General features: G+C 32.5%; 1 protein-coding gene across 8 annotated transcripts in view; it reads left to right on the forward strand.

Moving 5' to 3' along the window:
* The window catches only part of LOC118737681 (sodium/potassium-transporting ATPase subunit alpha), a 105,242-nt gene extending 87,691 nt beyond the window's left edge, over window positions 1-17,551 (forward strand). For 5 of the 8 annotated variants that reach the window (XM_036468372.1, XM_036468373.1, XM_036468375.1 and 2 more), the window contains 3 exons: window positions 16,296-16,470; window positions 16,764-16,996; window positions 17,070-17,190. In XM_036468372.1, coding sequence (XP_036324265.1) covers window positions 16,296-16,470; window positions 16,764-16,996; window positions 17,070-17,190 — 529 coding nt within the window. Of the gene's footprint in view, window positions 1-938; window positions 1,034-16,295; window positions 16,471-16,763; window positions 16,997-17,069 lie in introns of those variants that run through there. The other 3 variants (XM_036468370.1, XM_036468371.1, XM_036468377.1) reach the window with 3 other exon arrangements.
* Window positions 17,552-18,491: the final 940 nt, after the last annotated feature.

Below are 18,491 nucleotides of genomic sequence, written 5' to 3' on the forward strand. Positions count from 1 at the left end.
CCAAATTTGTACGTTTAATTTTGAAATAATTTGTTTACTATTTTTTAGTTTACCATTGCTCAAATACTCCATTCACCACATTTTCATTAATCATACTAACATGGTTGTTGTTTAGTATAAAAGTAAATTGCGTGTTGGTGTGCGTATTGCAAATATGTTTTTTGAAAAAAAAATTTAAAAAATGTTCCACCATTGTCGTTCCCTGTTTCACCATTAAACACGGCGAATCGCAACTATTTTATGTTTTTTCATACATTATTATAAATGGTAAAGTTGAAATCAGCAACAAAATGATCTATTTTTATTGTTATGATTGATAGCCATAGAACTTGTTGCAATGCGTTATTTTTAAAAAGAAAGTTGTATAATTTGATGTTATTTTTTTGTTGTTTGTTTTGCAAACACAGATATAAAATAGCAAATCCTAGGAAATTTGTTCGAAGAAAGCATACAAATATACAATGTATGTATCATGAAGAGTTTTACATATACGGCGTGTCAATTTTGGTATTACAATTTAATTTTTTCTTAATAACTATTAAACACAAAATGTTCGGGCAGCAGCAATGCTTCTTGTGTGTCTTCGTATTCTATCTGCAGTGTTTCAACATTCGCTCAGAAAGTAAAGAACTGCTATGATTCAGCAAAGATTTTTAAAAGCGTTTATTAAGTTTCTTATTTATTTATTTTTTTTTAAACCCTTTCATTGCTACTCAAACAAGCATCATATGTTATTACATATATATGTATGTGCATCCATACCTACTGGCTATGTCATACCATATGGCCACTACTACTATACATATACATATTTATAATTTTATAAAATTTTGGTTCACTTATGTATTTATTTTCTATTATTTTTGCTATATACAAAGTTTGTATGCATCTAATAAAAGTCATAAAATATGTCTGTATGTATGTGTAATCGCAAATAGGTACCAGCTATTTCGTTAGCCTATGAAGAAGCTGAATCTGATATTATGAAACGTCAGCCCAGGAATCCATTTTGTGATAAACTAGTGAATGAAAGGTAAAGTTATTTTGACGAGCTCTTGATGAGATAGTGTGCTTCTTAATTCGAGCCCAAAAATCCTTATCAAAATTCAAAACAAATCTTAAAGGAGTCAAACTTATCTATAACTTATGCCATCTGAATGCCTGAATGTCCAAAATGATCGCCTGTCCGCAACCCGAATCAACCCAATAACATCCTTCATTCTTTAAATGCTCCTAGTTACTCTCAAGTATTTCCAACTCCGCCTCCACTCAAACTGATTTCTAACTCACCACTTTACTATTTAAGAACTTAACACCCGGCCTTTCCCACTTTGCCAACCACTACCTTTTTACTACTCTTATTTAAAACGTATACACGTACTAAAGGTGTCTATAATATATTTAAGTACGAAAAAAAGAAAAAAAATTCAAATATATGAACTGCCACTACTTAAAGTATTTATCTTCTTGTATTTTACTGAAATGCAAATTTCTTACTTGCCTACTTAATTAAAGAATGCGAAATAAGTTTTCCGATTTTCACTTTATTCCTAAGTATAAAATCTGAAATGCAATTAAATCAATTTATACGTCTCCATTCAAAACGAAATTGCAAAAAAAAAACACTTACACAAAAACTACAACTAGGGGTTTCAAAGTTTTACAGTAGCCCCACTTTTAGTATGAAAAAAAAAAAAAAATCAAAGAAAAATATACACTTGGTTGCATTATAAGATTTTAACTAAAAAGCAAAGTACGTTGTCACATATCTAAGCAATCAATTACTGAAACTGTACTTAATGCTATTTTATTTTCACACCAATTATTTTTTTAATGAACGATTGCGCTCTTAGTTAGTTGCGTACAAACACACATTTATATAAAATAGTTGAGTTAGTTTTGTTCTTCTTTTTGACAAAGTATTCATTTTTTTCCTTAATGGCGACGGCATTTGAAAAATTAGTATTTTGGTGTTTTAAACTTAATAAAAAGGGTGGTCCAAATACAAGTTTTTTTTCTTACATACATATGCAAATATAGAAGTAAATACCAATTTTTAGTTTTACTTATAATACCACTGCTTTGTGCGCAGCTTGTCTTTCTCTACAGACTTAGGGCCAATTTCAGATGAGCTATTTAACTAAAGATTTTTGATTAACATATGTAAATATAAACAAACAAACAAGTGCAACAACAAATTCAAGGGACAAGCAACGGTGGGGACACTTGTTTGGCGTATTTAAATAAAAATCATCTGCAAACCAATGAAAGTTAAATGGCATTTAAATAACAATCGAAAATTAAGCTTTAGTGCCATTTCACCTTTTCGGCTGATATTGGCCGTAAAACCTCTCCACCTACATGATTTTCCCTGTGTAGTCCATGGTCTTGAGCAGAGATGGGCAAAGTGGCTCATAGGAGCCTTTTTCACTTAGGAGCCGGCTTCGCACATTTAGGTGGTAGATGAGGGGTAACGTCAAGAGCCAGCATAAGGACATTAACGTCCAGACATTTGCCTTCAGCAATTTCTATCTCACTTAACACTGTAGCATTCCACCACGCATTTATTTGAAGCCTATAAAACTGCCTTTACACTAGCTGATTTCTGCCCACTGTAAAATCGATAAACATTTACATTTTACGGTTGAATTGCCATTTACACGGGTCGATTTTGGTTGAACGACGAAAATCGACGCGTGTAAAGGTAACTTTAGATATCTCAAAGCTTAACAGTGGCCCAAGCGTTATAGGGAAAGCTCCTTATTATAGAGGTCTAAATCCAGAGGAATGCCCAATGCGAACTCTTTCTCAATATTGCCGTTGCACATGCTAATAAAAATTAAGCTTTTACAGCTAGTACAGCTGGCTCGTAACAATTTTAGGAAAAAATATCACATCATTTTTTACCATCCGGAGCGGCCGATTTGAAGCTAAACTTATCTTATGGCATTTTCACTCGCCAGAGTTCTGACAAAAAACCATCTGTATCTGAAGAATGTGGCTCTCCTGCCTCTGCTTCTCTTGCATATAACCATTCTATTCAATCAACCCGTTTTCCCAGAATATGAAATAAATGTTTGCCTTATAAGCAGCCACTTCGAAATTCTGCTGAATAGACATAAGCTAAAAGTGAAAAATGAACGATTTCGGACAAAAATTTAACTCATGATAAGGCTGAATCAAGGCGAATTCATATAAGGGGGTATCGATTCAACAAATACAACAATTACCTGTATTTTGTTTTTGCTTTTAGCTGGTGATTGTCAAATTTCAGCTATTCTTCTCCGAATGAAAAAGGGCGACAGAAAATGCAAACACTCTCACGTTTTCACTCACTCTCTAGCAAACTATAACATTTTGACAATCAAACGCTACACACAGCTGATTAAACAACACCACCTTATATAAATTCGCCTTGGGCTGAATATTTGGTTCCTTGACGTTCTTGACTTCACAATATAATAACTGACAAGCGGCCTTCAAACAGTTCAATGTCAGAAAGCTAATTTGTATCTGGATCACACTGTAGGTGCCGTATTTCATTTGGTTCAAAATTATTGAAGTCTAGTGTTTACTTAGTAAAAAAAAGGCTTAAGTTCTTAAAAGTTTCTGTCGTTTAGTCAGGGTTTTTACTTGATTGATTTATACACGGTACATATTAATATTTTTCTTAGACTTTTGTTAGAATTTTGTTTGCTAAAATGGAGTTAATTCATATAATCTTCTCTACTTAAAATTATGCAAATGAACTTTTGATTTATAACGTTTATACTTGGCATGTTCGTCCACTTAATTTAACTATGCATACCTAATCGAATAAAAAGCACTACGTAAGAATTCTCTTTAAGAAACTGAGTGTTGTCAATTACAAATTGTCTTGACTCTGTGCTCTACTTTACGAAATTGCTTTTTACGTAAAGGGTCTATTCTATGTACTTCTTGAACAAAGTATAACTATCTCAATTTATTTAAATAGCCTATATGTGCCATTTTAACATTTTTTTTTAACATACATAAATGTGTTTATTATCTTAAAAGTATTTATATTCCTAACGTGGCAGTATATTCAATTTCACGACAACCAATGTCGCCAATTAAAATCGAAAAACAAATTCTATATCCATGAATTAAACATCTGAAATGTATGCAATTTTTTAAGTTTTAGTTTGCACGCCTATAAATTTCGCCGAGAAACTCAAAACATACAGCTTTCTATAACTTCTTTATCTGTGCGAGTATATTGTTTTTGTGGTCAGACATAGGCTGCTTCTTTAATTACTCTGGGCATCTCAGGCTATTTATTTTTCTTGCTTTCACCTTTCTAGAGCCATATCTTACTGACGTGAGATAAAAGTTATTTATTTTCTCTTTAAAAGTTATTTTTTTTCTCCTTACTCTTTGAACGCTTATCCGACTTTTCTCTCAATAAAATATATATTAACTTTGCTTAAAATGCATAAAAATTCACTAAATACTTGATATATATTTTTCTTTATTCTTCGCTAATTTTTAAAGTCGCTTTCATTCAATCACTTCTATATTTCTTTAAAAACGCTCCACAAAAATGCTACTTAAAATCTAATGCGAAACTTATTTGGTTTCTTGCCCTTTTAAATTTTTTTAATATGTATGTATCTCGTGATCAATTAAATACATATTGCAAGTAGATAGGTATTCGGTCCCTTCTTGCTCGAAAATATAATTCTTTAAACTTCTTGTCTTATTTTCATGTAATATTCTATACATATATTTTATTCTTATATTAATAATTATTTATATCTTACTGGCATTTATTTAACATCAAGGCCTCAAACTTCTTGTCATGCTTTAGCTTCGACTTCATTTATTCTGCCTCGACTCTTGTTAATGTCCGATTACGGCACCATAACTTAACTTAACGTAACTTGGAACTTAGAAAATCAAAATGAAAGAGACTTCGACGTGGCATTAAGTTACGTAAAGTTTCGCTGTCCAAATATAAGCATCATCCATTTTAGAGAATTTTTAAGTGACAGTCTCTAAGTTACGTTAAGTTGTCATAATCAGACCTTTACTCTCAATATCTTTTTGAGATAAGATACATGCATATTTAAAAAAAAAAATCCATATATTTTGTTAAAAAAAAATTAACCTTCTTCATCTTCCTTCTTATACGAATATTTTCGTATGCCAAATTTCTTTTTAACGAATTGCTTCGAAATTCAGGTATCGGCGCCTTCATACAGAAAGAAAAGAGAACTTTTTGGAGCATGCATTTAAGTTACAGTTAATCCCACTCTATAAACTGCTAATGATTTTTACGTTCTTTGACACGAAATCTGAGTTTTTTTTTAAGTAATGAAACTCTTCCTTGAAGTCACAAAGGTGTTATAGAAACGTAAGATATAATTTGAACTAAAAAAATTCGAGTTACCAGTCGAGCGATCGCTATTAACAAAAACGTTTAATGTTCTTTTGTTTTTGACGTTAGTACGAGCTTCTAACCACTACGCCACAGTCCCAGGTCTGGACAGAGTTTTACACCTGTATATGTCTATATTAATTACGAATTAAAGCTCTATGGTTCTTAACGTAAGCTTAAAAAGTTCTTTATACCAAATCTCATGGAGTGGTGAATTTATTACCAGTTCATTAGAAGTACAGAAAAACAATTTCAACATTATGCACCTATGTACATACGAAAGTGCGAAGCTCTTTGCATGTTGGATTGTCTTACATTTTTCCCCCTTAAATACTTATGTGGTAGGCCGTAAAATCCAAACCGATTTTCCAAGCACTAGGAGATAAATAGTTGCCTACTGTACATAGATACATACTTAAGACATAAGGTGTAAAAGAACAGGCGAAAAACAGGTGGGTGTGGTGATTCACTGCCCCTCTGCAAACTTACCAGACTTTCAGAAATCTTATTAGTTTGTCGAGGAAAAGAAAATGTAACTTGCTAATTTTCAATACGCCTGAAACCGAAATGTAGCATCACAGTCTGAGAAAGGTCTGATAGCCGCTCTCATTATCTGTGTGAGAAAAAATTTTGCCACCCCTCTGTCTGGCATTTTCACTCCAACAACACTTGTTTGTTTTGGAGGTATCTGTATGTATTTTAGCAACGCTTCTCATGAGCCTCCCACGACAGTCGGGTCTACGTAGCCGTAACGATCCAGAGTACTGTCACTCCAGCAACACTTCCCAAAAATTCTTTGATGAATATGTAGGCTGTTACAAAAACAACAACATGAGCCTTATTAACAAGTTTCTAAGCGCTCTAGTTATGCTAACGAACCATAGGTCGCCAATTCATCAGCTAGTTCATTTCAACTTACATTTCGGACATTTCTTGAAGAAGTATCCGCGGTTTCAAAGGCTCATATAAATTTTACCAAGTCCAACTGCTTTGTACCCATTCACTTAGCCTACCCATGTGAGAACTTAAATATGAACTTAGACTTTTGCTGAAGCTGTGTCCCATATGTATGCACATTAGGGTGGACCAAAAAGAAAGTAAACTTGGAATCTTAAGCCGTCATCGATTCGCCACTTAGCTGCTTGCTATGTTTGAGTTCCGGTCGCTTAACGAAAAATATTGTATCTAAAAGCAACAACAAAGTTAGCTAGCACGGATAGACGATAGCGAGTTTGGTTGTACCTAATTGAGTTCGTTCGTTTCGCCACTCGCTAACTGTTGGCGAATCGATGACGGCTTTAATGATCTCACCACTATTTTTTTATTTTGAAATCAAAAAATATTTAGAGGTCGCTCAAAGCGCTCAAAGATTCCACTGTATTTTATATGGGGGAAAAACAACTTTTCGTGGAAATGGTATGGAATTCTTGAAAATCAATAGTTTTCGATCGGAAAACTCTGGTTTTCTTCAGGAGACTTCCAGTAACAAAACCTAATTGTTTATTTAACCATTTTTTTAATACTAAAGATTTTTTATTCGTCCCCTATTACATTTTCTGGGGTTTTTGTCGGACCTATAAAATATAGTTACTATGAAAAAATGGTTAAATAAAGAATAGGGTATTATAATTGGGAATCTCCTGAAGAGAAACAGAGCTTTCCGATCGCAAAATATTGATTCTCGAAAAGTTGGGGTTTTCCCCACATAAATGACAAAATATTTTTTGATTTCAAAATAAAAATTCCGATTTACTTTTTCACATGCATTTTTGGACCATCTCAGCGTACATACTTAATTTATATAAGTAGCAAGTGAAACGAAAAAAGGGCACTGAAGATGGCACAACGTGGAAACCGATTTGTCCTCAAAGCACACTCGAGAAGGGATTCTCGGATTCTCAATCCAAAATACATCAGCTAAAAAAAACTCAGGTTTCGTAAAGACGTAAAATAAAACTGTTTCTTGTTTTGTTTTATTTTTTAACGCACTACGCTCAGAATGCTCCAAGATATCGCTAACAACTTTCTTTTACTTGTAATACTTTAATTTCAGCGGAGAAATATTTAACGAGACGATTTTTGTGTCCGTTTCTTCTTAATTATTTTGTGAAGTTTTACTGCGCCCTAACATTGAACTATTGCACTATCAGGCACACTCGCCTTCATCCAAATATTTTCAAATTATCGTTGCGACAAAACAGTTTCATACATCAATTACTCTAATTAGTAATCATTATGTAGTTTAGTTAACAGAAGCGCTGTTGTTCGGAAATTAAGTTTGACCTAGTTAATACTAGCTTAATTGAGTGAAATTAAAAGAAGTGTAATAGTTATAAAACAAGAAATATATTTAATAAGTGCAAAAAAAGTTAATTTAGCTGAGTTTAGTGTTGTTTATTGTTACAGCTCAAATAACTTTATCTTAGACTATCTTTTACAAGCAAGAAATATCAGTAAAAAAAAAACTCAACAAATACAGAAGCAAAAGCTGAAACACTTATGTAGGTATGAGACAAAACCATCCAAAAACGAAATTCTAATTTGGTACTATCAAAAAAAAAAAAAAGTAGTCAAAAAGTTTAGCTATAAGTTTGATCTTACAGTGGATTACATAAAACAAAGCAGACAACTATGAAACAAACAACTACTTGAACTTAGTCGCTTAGTAACACACTTCGTACCACTTTTATTGCTGTCTATTCTATTAGCGTTTTACCTACATAACTTAAACTAAATATTGTCTATCTTAGCTAGTCTAAATGAACTAAAAAATCTATTTAAAGTCATTGCAGAATTTTAAACCCACTAATGACTCCCTTTTTGAATTACTGTTTATAAAAAAAAAAAAATAGTTCAACTATTAAAATAGCATATTTTTTGTATTTACAAAGTTTTATTTGAAAGTTTCAGATCTCGTATATTAAGTTTGAGTACAGTTAATCCTACTTGTATTACTTTATTACATTACTTTTCCTTTTTTTCTTATAAATAGTGAAGCTTGTAATTTTGTTTTATTGATTTTATCTTTGATGAATACAATATGTATGTAATACCAGACTTTTTATAACAAATTTAAATTTAAATTTTCGATTTAATTTTCCTCTTAAAACTCTGTGTGTGTGTGTGTGTGTGTGCTTGCGTGAATGGCGTGCGTAACATTTTTTGTGCTCAATTAACAAACATCTTTTTAATGATCATCGCACAACTCGTTGAATAACAACAACAAATTCCAAAAAAAAAAACATAACAAAATCAAATCAAATCCGAATATCTGAAACCACAAAACAAAATGTAATCTGACGATCAGGTGCCAGCGATCTCACTCGCTTACGAGCAAGCCGAGAGCGACATTATGAAACGTCAACCCAGGGATCCCTACCGTGACAACTTGGTTAATCGCAGGTCAGGAAAAGAACACAAAATACTTAAACAAAACAACAAAACCAAAAAAAAAAATAAGAAATTACCAAATTGTAAAACATGACATTTCAGCCAAAAAGGGCAACGTTTTACTTTTCGTTGATTGTATGTTGTTTCCTTTTTATAATTTAAAACGAAAAAGTACAAAAAACTTAATAACGAAAACAAATAACTATATTACTGATGTGCTAATTAGTGCTTTATTAGAACGATTTTTTTTATCTGTTGTAGTTCTCAATTCAATGTACATCTCCCTCCTTCCTTCCACGAACCCTACCACTATACAACATTTGTGCCAGGATACACTATACATATATACATACATTGAAGTACCTACATTGGTGATGGGTAGCGCATTGTCTGTGCGCAAAGCCTTTTAAAGCTTTCTATACATTTGGTATACATATCGTATGTACATACAGAGAGCTGGTATTTTTATGCTCTCTCCCCCTAGGATTTGAAATCAAAATATATTTAGAGGTCGCTCAGAGTGCTCAAAGTTTTCCATGTATTTTATATGGAAAAAAACAACTTTTGGTAGAAATGGTATTGAAAGAATTCTTGAAAATCATTATTTTTCAATCGGAAAACTAAATAGTTTCTTCAGAAGATTCTCAGTAATAATACCAAATTATTTATTTAACAATTTTTTCATAGTAACTATATTTTATAGGTCCGTTGTTGGAAATTTTCGGTTCAAATGTGGAAATTAATTCTTTTAATTAAGTTCTCTCGAAATATTTCACATAAATTCTTCAATAAATTACATACGTACATGCATACTACACACAAACTGGCACATAACGCACACTTACATTCATATGTATGTATGTTTTAAATTTTATACAAAATTTTCTATTCTTCCAATTAAAAATGAAATTTTTTGTCATATCTATTTTTTATAACCTCAAATTCTTGACGTTTTGAATGCGAAATTCTAGAATAATATATCTGTCGTTGCATTTCAATATTCTCTACATTCGTAATTGTATTTACTAATCGGAAAACATCGCTGATCTGAATTTTACACATACATAATTTTGCAGACATTCAATAAAATACTTCTTCATAAAACATGTGCAAATGTCCTCTTCTACCATCCTTACCACATACAGGTTGCGACAAAACGTTAGCATCGCGACATTTCGACTAGTTTTGACTGCTTTTCTTATTTTTGTTTAATACTTGTCCTTGTCTAGCTCGCGCATTTCATAATATTGTAGTAAATATTTAAACAACCACTTGATTTCCTCCCCTGACAAAGCTTAAACTGGTAGAGAATGTGCCTCTTTTATGGCATACGAGTGTGATATTTTAAGAAACGAAGCAAAGTTTCATCAAAATTGCAAACTTTTTAATTAACTTGGTTGAGTTTTCCCATTTGTGTACAAAGTTTGAAATTTTAATTTACATATTCGGGTCTTGTTAGATAATGAGCTATACTTTTATAAAAAGTTAATGAAAAATTGTCGAAATAGGTCGCGGTGCTATCGGTTTGTCACAGGCTGTACAATATTTTGTTTTTTTTTTGTTTTATTGAACTTTGGGTATGGTGAAAAGTCGGTAAGGGGAAAAGAATATTGTTTCAGGAACTGGAAAATCTAGTATTTAAAAAAAATCTTAAAAATCTTAAATCTTTTATGTAACTGCGACTACTACTAACCCACCTTACTTGCCTTCACCAACCCACCAACCAATAGTGGTCATAGTAAAGTTAACGCCGTTTCTTTTAGATTTTAGATGTTTAGTAAATACCGCTATTCAACGCAAATAGTGCTGAGTTAGTTGCCAAAAAAATATTTGCATATGTATACAAATGCGTTCTTAGAACAAACTCTAATTTTATAAGAACATTGAATCCAATAGTACTAGTTGCACACATATGTACATATGTCTATAGATAAATCCAGTACAAAAGTCTGTGGAACAGCTGTCACAATCAAGATAGGTAAAATTATTTTCTATTGCTTTTGCATGGTAAGCGCTCTCTTAAAATAGAGTGGTTATTTTTTTTAGTAATCATAATTTAAAAGAAGCCAAAAAATCTAAAAATTATTTGTTGCAAAACTACAAAAACGAAATCCCAATAAAATGAGTAAACATGCAAATATGTCCTTATAATAACTCTATTGGTGCTCCATTGACTTTAATTAGCTGAAATATGGGCTTCCTATACTCCGGAATAATGTTTTCGGTAAAGCAGCATCCAGTTCATGCCACTCTTGAGTTGAGGTCACGACATGTTCGAGTGCGCCCGCATGTTGTTTCATTATTGATTTTGTTGCTGTTAAACCGCCATTAAATTTGAACATATCCAAATAATGACAATTAATGACACTGCACATAGCGAAACGCGTACGTGATTCAAGAAAATTTCATCAGCATTTGAATAAAGTAGTGTGAATAAGCCATAACTGGATGATTGGCAGGTGACTTCAATAAATAAAATGTTAAAAAAGTAATGTCTCCATACACAAATCATACCTTTAGGCAGATCATATTTCGCGCATGCAATTTTGTTTTTAAATGTGATTGGGTTTTTTTTTTTTATATTCCGTCCGAATAGTCTGATGCTACAGAAGGTACATAAATGTAGTAAACGCAAGTTTAGTGGGCTTCCTAATATGCTTTCCAAATCGAAAAGTTATTCTATATATGACTCTCCCTCTGAATTAGTTACGTTTCTTAAAACATAGTCGGTTATCTTCGCAATGCATGCACTGCCGCAACGCTGACGCAACTTCAAGTCTTGCTTCAAAATTTATGTACAGTAGATATCGGTTATTAGCAACTGCTCATCTTATAGCCGATATCTACTGTATAAGCTTTTTTACGTTTATATGCATTATAAACCTTGTTCTTACTAATGCCGAATTTCCACTAGGTATTGATATGACAAAAAAAAGGAGACATTTAAAATGAATGGAAATGAATTTCATGACTACTTATTTCTTTAACGTAATACTATGGATATTTTTTAATACCCAACTTTGTCATAAATTTTTTTCCATTAAATGCCTGGTGGAAACGACCTACTCTTTGCTTCACTTAAACAGGCACATTATTATTCCTCGAGAATGGACTTCTGCGCATCAAAGAAGCTTCGTATAGATCTAATTTCGTATACTGAAATATTAAAAAAGTGGTGAAAAGAAAAAAAATCTTCGATATTGAACCAAAAAAAGCACATAATTCATTTAAATCTTACTATTCAAAACGTTTAGTATTAGGTACTCAGGCCTATTACGGTATCCGACGAATGCCATCCGCACGGATCTAATCCGATTCGCACTGCCATAACAAGCGAATGAGAAGGATTAGATTCATGAGAATGGGATCCCTCGGAAACAGACCTATTCCGGTCCGACAGATACCATTCGTACGAATCTAATCCTTCGCACTCGCTTATTCCGACAGTGCGAATCTGATTAGATCCGTGCGGATGACATCCGTTGGATACCGTAATAGGCATGACTAACTTTTTTAATGCCAAAGTATGAAAACCCTGTTCAGAAAATTGTTTAGAAGTCTGTTGTCCTTTGTAATTGATTTTAAAATTTGGATCTGCAACCGTTCGTCGGTTTGGGCATAGACCAAAAACCTCGCTAATTGCCTCTGTCCTTTGCGAAGTTGTGTGATTTGTGCACTCCGGGTGCAGGCAGTTCCTTCTGCACTTGCTCCTTCCATTGTGTTCGTCGCGGAGCTTCGGACAAAAGTTTTTTTTGTCATCGCCCCGCTCCCAATAAATTTTTTATTTATTTTTTTATTTATGTACATATCGAGGGCTAACCGCCAACAAAACGTAGGGGAATTTTTTTTTGAAAATTTAATTTTTGATTTAGAAACACTTCTGCACCCAAAAGAAAATTAAAAAAAAGGTTAAATAAAATATGTATCATGTAAATTTGTTTAACACCGTTGTTTTCAGTGGTAAACAAATAAGTAAATTTATTAACTGAGCGTTTTTTTTAATTTTTATTGAGCTTAGGGCCGTTATAATTGAAAATTTCTATGGAAAAACAACAATAAAAATAATTCAAAATAAAGCGTTACCAGGCCGGAAAGTAACACAAACAAAACATTGAAAATTTTTCTTTAGTTAGCTGAGGAAATCTTTCTCATTTAAGGCATGTCAGGTGTACGAAATTCTAGTCGCTTGAATTAGTGATGTCTTTTGTGAAAGTTTCTGGGCACAAATCTTAAGAGCGTATCTATAATTTTGGTCCACCATCACGACAATAAGAAGCTGACCTCAGAACAGACCTTCTGTAATTTAAGTCTGGTTCTTGTGCTTTGGTTCCAATTCATCTTTTTTTGTATGATGCTGTGCACTGGCTTTCGTATTCTTTATTGGCGCTGTAACCGCCTAAGCTCCAAAAGAGCATGCCAGTCATTTCTCTTCTTTGCCCAAAAGACGCCAATTGGAAATGCCAAGAATGCCGCCTGCTCTTTCCAACGCAGAGGAGGCCTTCCTCTGTTACCAGCATCGCGACCCGCGTTAAATACTTTACGCGTTAATACTTTAAAAGCTGGAACGTTTCTGTCCATTTGAACGAAATTATCTAGCTGGCGTAGCCGCTGGATTTGGTCGTCATAAAAAAGTCAGGGTCTCATCCGAGGCATATTTGTATTTTGTGAGGCTTTTCCGATGCTCAAAAGTCCATATCGACATTCTCATGCCCGTACGTAAGTAAGATACATAGTACGGAAGGCGACCTTTTTCGTTAGCCTGTTAATCTCACAAGCCTTATAAATTTTAAATGAAAATACCGTTTTGCTGTAGAATATTTCAAGTAACGTGTGCGCTATGAGCGCCATTTTAAAAGTAGAGTATCCTTGGAACAATATCTGCTTTTGTGTTTGAGACCATAACTCTAATCAAAATTCGCTGCTACGTTGTGTCAGTGACCACGCGCAGGTTATTCAGTGCAGTTTATTTACTACTAAGTACCCTACAGTGGTTTGATGCTCAGCTGTATTTGACGCCCTGTTTACATACATACTTACATCATTAAATGTTGCTAACAAAGAGAACACGTGGCATTTAAGCTGATGCCAGACAAAACGCTTGCGTGACAGATGCGCTTTGACAGATAAGATGAATTGTATGATAATGCACAAAGCATGCCACATACATAGATCGTTGCAACTTCAGCTTACTGGCAAAGTTATAAATGTCACGCAAAGCCACAAAATTGTATCGGACATCAGCTTTACGTTTCGAACTTTGCTTTCTACATTTCTTGTCTATGAAACTTTTCGCATTTCATTTTTCGTTACGCGATCTACAAATGTTTTGATGCTTTCACATTTCGCAATGTCTTGATGCTCTGTACAACTAACATTCGCTGCATGTCCACAATTTACTGTTTATTATGTTTTTATTTTGAAAATATGTATATATTTGTAGTACTACGCCTGTACATATGTATATATTTATATACCAGCTTGTTCATATAAAAATATTGCGTTTTGCTTTAGTTTAGCGGTAAATTGAGCTTGATTATGCTTGTGTTTATATATGTAAATAAATGTAAAATTTATACCAGTCAAATTGTATATGTATCTTTGTATTGTATATAGTTGTGTAAGTATTTATGTTGCAATATGTAATGCATATCGTTACCTTAATATAGAAAGGCCTTAACTGATTTTTAAAATTCAGTTGTGCATAAAAGTAGATTACCGACTAACGACTTAATCGTATTTAAAATGCACTACTACATAAAAAAAAAATACTTTCTTTGCTTCTTAGAAACTAGCGTGTACAGTTCTTTTAAAGTTACATATTTATATAACTACTCTGTAAAGAAAGAAAACTTTTACATATGCCCTTTCTATATTAAGGTATGTACATATGTTTACGTATTCGACATTTATTTTTATTTTTACTAAGTATTGAAAATCATTTCCAGTTTCTTGTTGGCTTTTTTTTGGTATACTTAGTTTAGTTTAGTTCAGCTGTACACAATAACAAAAAGGTGCTTTGCTTTTCTCTCACTAAAATTGCGCCCAAAATGCATCCTAAAACAAAACAAAATACCGAAAATGAAATGAAATGAAGACCAAAAACATTAAAATGCACACATTTATGTATATATATACGCATATTTATGCCCATAAACACTATGCACTTTACTTTTGACGAGCTATCAGCTCATATTCGCAATACCGCTAAAGAAAACTTTCGAAATCCAGCCGCTTTTTTCTAGTACATTTTTAAATGGTATTGTGCATAAAAATTGAAATGCTTTTTTTTTTCCTTAAAAGTTCGAATTTTGATAGTAACTTTAAAAGGAGTAAAATAAATAATTAAAAAATAAAAAACAACTAACACAAATCACTAACGTGCATATCTGATCTAGTAGTTTAGTTAACCCGCTCCGCTATGCCTGTAACTAATTAAACTTGCAAAAAAAAAACAAATCCCATACGACTTTAAAATAAAATTTATATATAAAAATATGTAAACATGGTGCATATTTTTGTAAATAAATCTTACACCCTTATACATTAATGTAAAATTATAACACACATGTGTGGAAAACCAGGCCAACTGCTGTGTAAAAATAACATAAGAAACTGTACAAATTTTCTAGTAAAAAAGAAATTTTATTCAAATATTTTAATTATACAGTTCCAAAATTGAATGAGATGAAATTAAAAATCATATCAAAAATAATAATTCAAACATTAAAAATCCTTGTTTTAAATTTTCATGACATTTTTTTTTATCAAAAAATGTATTTAATCAACAAAATTTGCTTTGGTTTTAGTTAAAATTATGAATTAAATTATTTTGAAATATAATAAGGGGTACGCAGAGTGAATTTTATAACGGTTAAATAATTTTAATGGACTTGCAACCACAAAAAAATTTGTGCCCACAAAAAAATTTATAATATGAGTTAAGATCTTAAAAATTTAGCTATGGTAAAATTGACATGGGACACCCTGCGAAGTACCTTATTATCTATCAATAATTTCTTTGACAATTTCAAAAAAAAAAAAAACAAATTAAGTTAATTTTTTAGCTTTAAAAAAATAATTAAAAATTTAAATACATACATTTAATTTTCAATAAAAAAATTTAACTAAAACTAAAAATCACACAAAAAGCTATTTACGAATTTTTATAAAAAATAAAATACCTGATAGTGTTTTAACGTTCGTGGCGTGTTTATCTGTCCTATTTTGGCAACATACTTAAATACTTGTCCGTCCTGCGCAAAATATGTATTTCCAGCAACTGGCCTCGTTTTCAAACAAAACAAGTATTCTCCTACATACTTATATGGCTAGTTCTAACCAAAAATAATAAATCCCACTTTCCCTTCCAAGAAAAAAAAAAATTCTACCATACATACATACTAAAATTTTACAACTGAAAACCGCATTGCTGAAAATTTTTACTAATTACTATCTATTCTTATCCCTCACCCCTTATTCGCTTTTTAAAAATGGAATGATATAGATTGATTTCGATGGCCTATGGTCAAATTGGTATGATCCAAGCTGCTGCCGGTTTCTTCGTGTATTTTGTTATTATGGCTGAAAATGGTTTCTTGCCAATGAAACTGTTCGGCATCCGTAAGATGTGGGACTCAAAGGCTGTCAACGATTTAACCGACTCATATGGACAAGAATGGGTGAGTACTTAATATTAAAATATAAAAATAAATTAAAAACTACCCAAACTATTTTGAAGAATGCTGTAAAATTTAGTGTATGTCGGTTTTGTTTTTTAATTATAACTATTTTTATCGAGTTATCTAGACTGACCATCTTATTTTATTTTATTTTAAATTATAACTATTGATGTCTGCATTTTTAATATCAACATAGTAATGTTTTGTGAATGTATTAATAAAAACCTGAGTTTCATTCTATCTGTTGTACTATAAATGTTCAAAATGTTCAAATGTTCCTTCTTCCTCTATAGACTTATCGCGATCGTAAGACACTCGAGTACACTTGCCACACTGCTTTCTTCGTATCAATTGTGGTCGTACAATGGGCGGATTTGATCATCTGTAAGACACGACGAAACTCTGTCTTCCAGCAGGGCATGAGAAATTGGGCATTGAACTTTGGTTTGGTGTTTGAGACAGTGTTGGCGGCCTTCCTGTCGTACTGTCCCGGCATGGACAAGGGTCTGCGCATGTATCCACTGAAGTAAGTTAAAAAATCAGAAGAAATTCATCACAGGAGCTAACTAATCATGTTGTTGTAATAAATTTTATTTTAGATTCGTTTGGTGGTTACCAGCCATTCCATTTATGTTGTCTATTTTCATCTATGATGAAATTCGTCGATTCTACTTGCGTCGCAATCCAGGCGGCTGGTTGGAACAGGAGACGTACTATTAAGCTGTATGTTTATATACACAACAACAACAACAGAAACAACAACAACAACAACAAGAAAATCAACAGCAACACATTAGCAAGCGCATTTGCAAATATACCGAGTTTTACGACGACTACAATAGCAGAAAACAACAACAAAATCAGAAACAGAAACAACATGTTTGAATTTTATGCAAGAAATACAAACTAAAACGAGCGCATCGTGGTCGCACCAGCAGCGAAAATAGAACAGACAACAGTAATAACAACGACACCAGCGGCAGTTGTGGCAGCAAGCAACAGACTTTTACGGCAACGCTGCAAGACAGCAATAAAAATAATATGGCACATGCATGCTGCTGCGAATATCTAAAGCGACCACCAATACCACAACAACCACAACATCAACAACCAGAATTATTATTATTATTTTTTTAATTTTAATTATTTAATAAAGAAAAGGATAATTATTTAAACGATTAAGTAAAGTTAAATTATAAAATAAATAATGGTAATAATATGAAACAAAAATAATAAAAAAAATTAAAAAAAAAAAAAACATAAAAAAGGAAAACGAAAATCCAACCACACATTACACAATAAATAGCAGTTGTTTTTTTGTAATTAAACTATAATAAAATGGGTCTCTCACTAAGATAACGGAGGATTTTAAAAATAAACGCGCTACAACAAATCGGTAGAACGCCGCCGTTAGACTATTGGTGAAGGGTAGATAATTGAAGATTGCAGCAACCTAATTGAGTATGTTAGTCAGCAGTCGGGAGAAACAAAGCAGAGATGGACATTCGTTGCCAGCTTTGATAATATTTCTAGGCGCGCCAACGGTTGAAAAGTGTTAGCACCGATAACTATAAAAAATTTGATAAGAAAGAAACTTAGTTGAAAATTTTTTCTGAATTTAATGTAGGAGAAATAAAAAATGTGGATCAATAGAATACTTAGATAAAATACAAATACGAAACAAAATTATAAGTGACATGCAAGTAAGTGTTTATATATACATACATATATCCTTGGTAATAATGCAATTGAGAAAAGCAGCAGCAAGAACCGTTTTATTAATGCAGTTCACTACCACTAACAAAATGCAAATTGAAATCAAATACACCACCTTAGAGCTAAATTATTTACGCCCCAATCAACCCAACGCTGGTCTACAAGATTGTTAGAGTTTAGAAAGGGAGAGTATAACATTTTGAAGAGCAGTTGGGCTAGCTAAGCTGCAATTGAAGGTTTGGCACGCTGCTATCTAACAAATACAAAATTTTTGAAAGCAGGCGAAGCAGTGAATTATTGGTATA

Source organism: Rhagoletis pomonella, unplaced genomic scaffold (assembly GCF_013731165.1).
Source record: "Rhagoletis pomonella isolate Grant_MI unplaced genomic scaffold, Rhpom_1.0 Rhpom_scaffold_00004, whole genome shotgun sequence".
Taxonomy (NCBI): domain Eukaryota; kingdom Metazoa; phylum Arthropoda; class Insecta; order Diptera; family Tephritidae; genus Rhagoletis; species Rhagoletis pomonella.